Here is a 5,635-nt window from a genome sequence, read left to right as displayed (position 1 = left end):
AATTTGAAGGACATATGTATATTAAACTTTGTGGCATTTTAGTGAAAGCTAGTTTTATTTATTTAGGTAATCGTTAAATCTTATATTAGTAAAAGTAAACGAACATGTGTTTGTTTGTTTTTTGTTATCTTCGAGTTTTATAAATTGAACCACAAAGTTGCAAACGTCACAACGTAATGGATAAATATTGTGCCGAGTTTTTTTGGGATTTTTTATTGTGTTTTTCGTTTCATTAAACGTTTTCTATCACGGATCAATTTCACTACCCGAGCAGAAAGCGGTATAAGAAACAAGGCCTGTGCGTCTGATGAAGCCCTTGTTTCTTAGGTCATCCCTTTACCCACACAACATCCTTTCTCTACATACGATACTTCGAATCCTCCACTGGAGATTAGGGACACCCAATCAAAAAACATCAAACCTTTGTCCCGTATTTTTGTACAATTTTATTTTTTATTTTATTATATTTTTTTTTCTCACAAAATTAACGGTTAAGAAATTACTAGAGGCAGATAGAGGCACTAAATTTACGGGCGCCAAAAATGAACACGGCATAAAATTTCATGCTTCGTTAATTTCCTGTAATAAGGTAAACACCAAATTTTTATACTCAACAACAACAGTTTGTTTTTTATATTTTGGATTCGAATTATATATATTTGAATGCGGTAGACACTGTAAAAATGTAACAACCTCGTTCCCAGAGCACAAGAATAGAAGATAAAGAAGAAAAAACGAAATTAAGCTAACCTCAATATCAGTAAACATTGGCAAAGGTGTTTCAGGATTATTCTTAAGAAAATGAGTGCAAAATATAAAAAGAGAGATCCTTCTTCGCTTGGTTTTCACTTTTCAGTTTATGAACTTTTTTCCGTGAGATACGGCACGCTCAAGCTAAACCGAGGTAAGCTAAAAGGGTATTATTTTTAACCATTACAACGTCATGTGGCTTTAACATGAATGGATAATAACCCCCGTTTTTGCATTCTTTTTAATTTAGTAAATTTTACCGTAACGCCACGCCTTAGAAGGGCAAATGGATGAACCGTAAGAACAAACAATCATGCTCATCACGCAAGAGAAGTAGTATATAAAACTAGCCGTATTGCCGTGAAAGAATCCAATGTATCTCTCTTTAAATCCATGTAAGGGATACCACGAATGAATTAAATTCACTATTAACATCTCCCTTACTTTTCCTGGAGTATCGTTAAAATATCGTTGTTTACATCTAGCACGGATACACTTATTATGGTAAGAAGACTACTCATGCATAGGACCCTTCGAAATAAATATTTATTTACCTGTGTCATAATGACGAAGCAGAAAATAGTGTGTGAGAATGGTAAATTAATTATGCATTAACTAAACCTAAAAAAAAACACAGTTTTCCTTGTTGTGGTTTGTGGACAGAGCTTAACATACCCTACTCTTACAGAGATAAAAAAATTATTCTAAAAGTAAAACTATTTGGGTGTAAAACAAAAAAAATTCTCAAGAATGTTTAAAAGTACTATAACGATGGTTACAAAATAAACAAAACAGAAATTGTGATAACAAAAAAAAGGGAAAAATTAATTTCAATTTCTTCACTTGCCAAGCGTGCTAGCAAAATATTGTTTTGCTATAAGAATATTTCATGTACGTCATTCAATGCAAGTGTAAAAAATTAACTTTCAGTAGCTCAATAAAACGCGGCATATTATTTAAATATTCTAGTCTATAAAATTTAAACTCGTTTGTTAAAATTATTCATGAGCGATATTTAAATTATTTTTATGAAGAAAACGTGCCTTTTCCATGACAACTGGCTGAATAATAAGTTTTAAAAAAACTGAAAAACAATATCTAACTACTCGAATTCACAGAAACACCTGCTGCGTAAGTTTCAGAATGACTTCTAATTGCAATATCAGTATAGTAAAGAAACATTACCGAGAGAAAGTTAAAAAATATCTTAAAAAAACGTTGTTACTCCATGTAGGTGTACAGATTTACACCCTTTTGGGTTCAACATTATTTCTCTATCTTGAGGAGTGTATCGGAAAGAATTATGAGAGAACGCAGAGCAAAGTACAAGATATTTGTATAGAATTTAACAACACGCGGCAGGCGTGGGTTAATTCGTCTTTACTTCAAAAAATAGAAGATATTTGCGACAAAGAAAAGCAACCATTAGGAAAGACTTGTGAATTCTCTCAAAAGTTAATATATAAATGGTGGCAATATACATTCACCGTTTGCTCTACCATAGGTAAGAATTTCCTTCTTCTTCTTTTTCTTCTTCTTTTTCTTCTTCTTCTTTTTCTTCTTCTTTTTCTTCTTCTTTTTCTTTTTCTTCTTCTTTTTCTTTTTCTTCTTCTTTTTCTTCTTCTTCTTCTTCTTCTTTTTCTTCTTCTTCTTCTTCTTCTTCTTCTTCTTCTTCTTCTTCTTCTTCTTCTTCTTCTTCTTCTTCTTCTTCTTCTTCTTCTTCTTCTTCTTCTTCTTCTTCTTCTTCTTCTTCTTCTTCTTCTTCTTCTTCTTCTTCTTCTTCTTCTTCTTCTTCTTCTTCTTCTTCTTCTTCTTCTTCTTTTTATGTTACTTATTTTTTATTTCTTATTATCATTCAGGATATGGCAATGTAGCACCATTAACTGATATTGGAAAGTTTTTGACCATCGCCTATGCAATACCAGGCATTGCCATCGCAGTTACAGCTTACGCTTACGTTGGACGGCTAATAAATGTTCTTACGCAATTTTCCATTGTGTATGTCCAACTAAAGATCTGTGGTAAAGCTAGAGTTACACGATTACTTTTAAAGGTGCTTCTTTTTCAAACAATTATAACCGTCGTTGTTATTTTACTTTTCGCTTCGATGGTTTCACTCAAGCAAACGGAAAATCTGCGTTACATTGATGCTGTGTATTTTGCGTTCATTTCTTTTACTACAATTGGATTTGGAGATTTTAATTATGATTTTGGAAAATACATCGACAAACTTCACTTGATAATCCCAATAAATCTCTTATTTATTGTTGGGCTTGGTTTGGTTGTGTCCTTAGTGACCACTGCAACTGCAGTATTTATGAATGACAAAGAAGAAGAAGAAGAACTATTTCGCTCTTAAAGTCATCAGTCTTTCAGTGAATGCTTCTGCAAAATCTGTACATAGTAAACGAAAAGTGAGTCACTATAAACACGCTGCGAAGTTACCCACCAATCCATGACTAATTTAACGAAATGTTCGATCGTTATAACAGGTCCATAAACAAAACGAAAGGAACGATGAAGAAACGTTTTTGATGGCTGTCTTTTAGGTGATTTTTTTTGTGCGAAAATTGTAATTTTTCGGATTAATGCTTGGAAATTTTGTTTATTGCAAAAAAAAAAAATGCCCACCACCAAGGTGCGCAATTGGACAATTTTTATCTAGCTACATATTCTGTCATATTTTAGTATTGTATTTCGTAATGTGGGAAATTTGAATATTCGCTCGTTGTAAAGAGTGAAAAAAGGACATTACAAAATAAAGAGTAAAAGGCTGGCTTTTGATTTGTGTTTTTGTAAGTTCCATTTGCTACATCGATATAAATAGCACCGAATAAGTTCGTAAAAATGTTTTGGGAATATCTTAAATTGACAGTTTGTTGGGATTTTTAAGGCGAATCTCCACCAGACAATTTTTACGACATCAAATATTTTGTAGAAAAGTATATGTGCAAAATTTCATCGCTGCAGCAAAAATATCGACTGATAAAAATTAAAAATGGTTTCTATTTTTCGTCAAGTTTTAAAACCAATTAAAAAGCAGAAAAACAATAATTAGAGAGAAGAGTGCTTTGGGAATAGTTTAAAGATGGCATCCGAAGAGCATGGTCGTGTTGCGTTGTCTGAACTAGTTCAACAACTTAATGCAAATCAAACAAATAATAATATTAATTATAAAAAAAATTATTAATATAATGGAAGTCTTGTTAACATCAGGCAATTTGCCTAAAATCCACGCTTTCACGAAAACAAGTAACGCATTTTAACATTCGTCTAGAATTCACGTTCGCTAATTCAATTAAATTGATAGAATTGAAATCGTCCAGATTTTAATTTAATTGCGGTTTGCTTCTCCATTATACTTTTGTTTCGTCGCGAATTTTTTCAAAAGTCCTTTTGAAAATAGTCTTGTGGAGATTTGCCTTTAATTGTAAATATGTACATAGTTGTTGAAGATTGTCATGGCAATGTGTGTTATAATTTCTTTCTCCTGTCATTCTTTTCAATTGTATATAAACAGGGTTATTGAATGTTACTGACCCAGTTAATGATATTCTAATTTGTTTTCTTTCATTTTTCATTGTTTTGGAACAAAATAAGTTTTGGGGGCTTTTTTAAAGTTACACGTGTACTTAATATTTCTTTAGCTTATTTTCTATTCTCAAAGTTCTATCTAAGTTCCATTATGGCATTAGCATGGAAAAGAATTTGCTGCATTTTTGAGAAACATTTAAGTTTGTTCTATCTTAAGGCAAATGCAAGCTTTACCTGAAAAAAAGCATTAGCTACAATGACCACTTCATTAGAACAATAAGGAACAATTTTTTTCTGATAGCCCACGCTCTTCTTAGAATAATGATTTAAAAACGTGAAAAATGAATTTGCTTGTCGTATTGACCACAATGGATATATTTATTTCGTTTTCAAACGCAGATGAGCCGTCCTCGACATTTAATGCGCTAAAATTCAGAAAGAATGCCAGATCATATGGCGCTAAATATTAATGTTTTTTGGAAACAAAAAGAGTTGATTTGCAGTCCAGGATTCTTAGAGGGTTCCTTGCAACCTCGTTCCAGGACTTTTTAGATTTTACGGGCCTACAAAGTCGAGGTTGGGTTTCTTGTTATGGTTAATTCAAAGACATTATTTTGCAACCTACGTCACCAGCTTGAAAAAAAATGTCTGGATAATTTTCTTTGTTGCCGGAAATACTTAATTGAATTCTCTTTTTGTAATATATATACAGTTTATAGTAACCTCTGTCTCCAACATTTTTCTACGATACTAAAACAAAAATATTTGATGATGCAAGCGTCATAAGGAATGAGGACTGGTTATGTTGATTAAAATAACAGAATAAAAAAAAGAACTTTATAAAATTTCACAGTATTCTGAGAAAAATTGCCTAAATCAAAAACGTTATGTCCCTTCGCTTCGGTTTTTTCGAGTTTAATACTTTTTTTTTAAAAGAAATTAAAATTATAATGTTGCTACTTAAAAAGAATGGAAAAGTTCGCTCAAAAGATTTTTAACTACGATCAACAAATCCTTAAGAAGATAAGAATGACGTAAAAAGTTAGAACAGGCTGAAGAATGTGTTTTGTAGCAGATTCAAATCACCAATAAATAGACCAAAATCTTTCAATTGTTTTTTCGGAATATTATGCTAGACTAGAATGCGAGAGAAAAGTGTGGCTACAGTTACACATCCTTAGTGTAGCTAGCAGCGAAAAAGGTGACTTTCAATAAACAATAACTTATTGGAATTGTTTATTATATTGAATGTAAAGTTAAAAAACAAAATTATCCACACGTTGATACATTGTTGGACAAAATGATTGCCCGTCGATAGCTAGGACGGTTTCTGGAATTAACAAATGTAAAC

General features: G+C 31.8%; 1 protein-coding gene across 1 annotated transcript; it reads left to right on the top strand.

Moving 5' to 3' along the window:
* Positions 1 to 1,692: 1,692 nt before the first annotated feature.
* Positions 1,693 to 3,521, top strand: LOC130637523 (open rectifier potassium channel protein 1-like). Its single transcript, XM_057446936.1, has 2 exons — positions 1,693 to 2,254; positions 2,610 to 3,521. Exons 1-2 carry the CDS (start codon positions 1,894 to 1,896, stop codon positions 3,107 to 3,109), a joined length of 861 nt encoding a protein of 286 aa, XP_057302919.1. The 5' UTR covers positions 1,693 to 1,893; the 3' UTR covers positions 3,110 to 3,521.
* The last annotated feature ends 2,114 nt before the right edge of the window (positions 3,522 to 5,635 follow it).

The sequence above is a fragment of the Hydractinia symbiolongicarpus genome, chromosome 1 (genome assembly GCF_029227915.1).
Source record: "Hydractinia symbiolongicarpus strain clone_291-10 chromosome 1, HSymV2.1, whole genome shotgun sequence".
NCBI classification, from domain to species: Eukaryota; Metazoa; Cnidaria; class Hydrozoa; order Anthoathecata; family Hydractiniidae; genus Hydractinia; species Hydractinia symbiolongicarpus.
The sequence above is the reverse complement of the archived record's forward strand: the minus strand, read 5'-3'. Positions and strand labels throughout refer to the sequence as shown.

Coding starts and splice junctions, on each gene's coding strand:
- LOC130637523 (XM_057446936.1), top strand. CDS start 1,894: ATGACTTCTAATTGCAATATCAGTATAGTAAAGAAACATTACCGAGAG. Junction 2,255..2,609: donor CACCGTTTGCTCTACCATAG/GTAAGAATTTCC, acceptor ATTATCATTCAG/GATATGGCAATGTAGCACCA.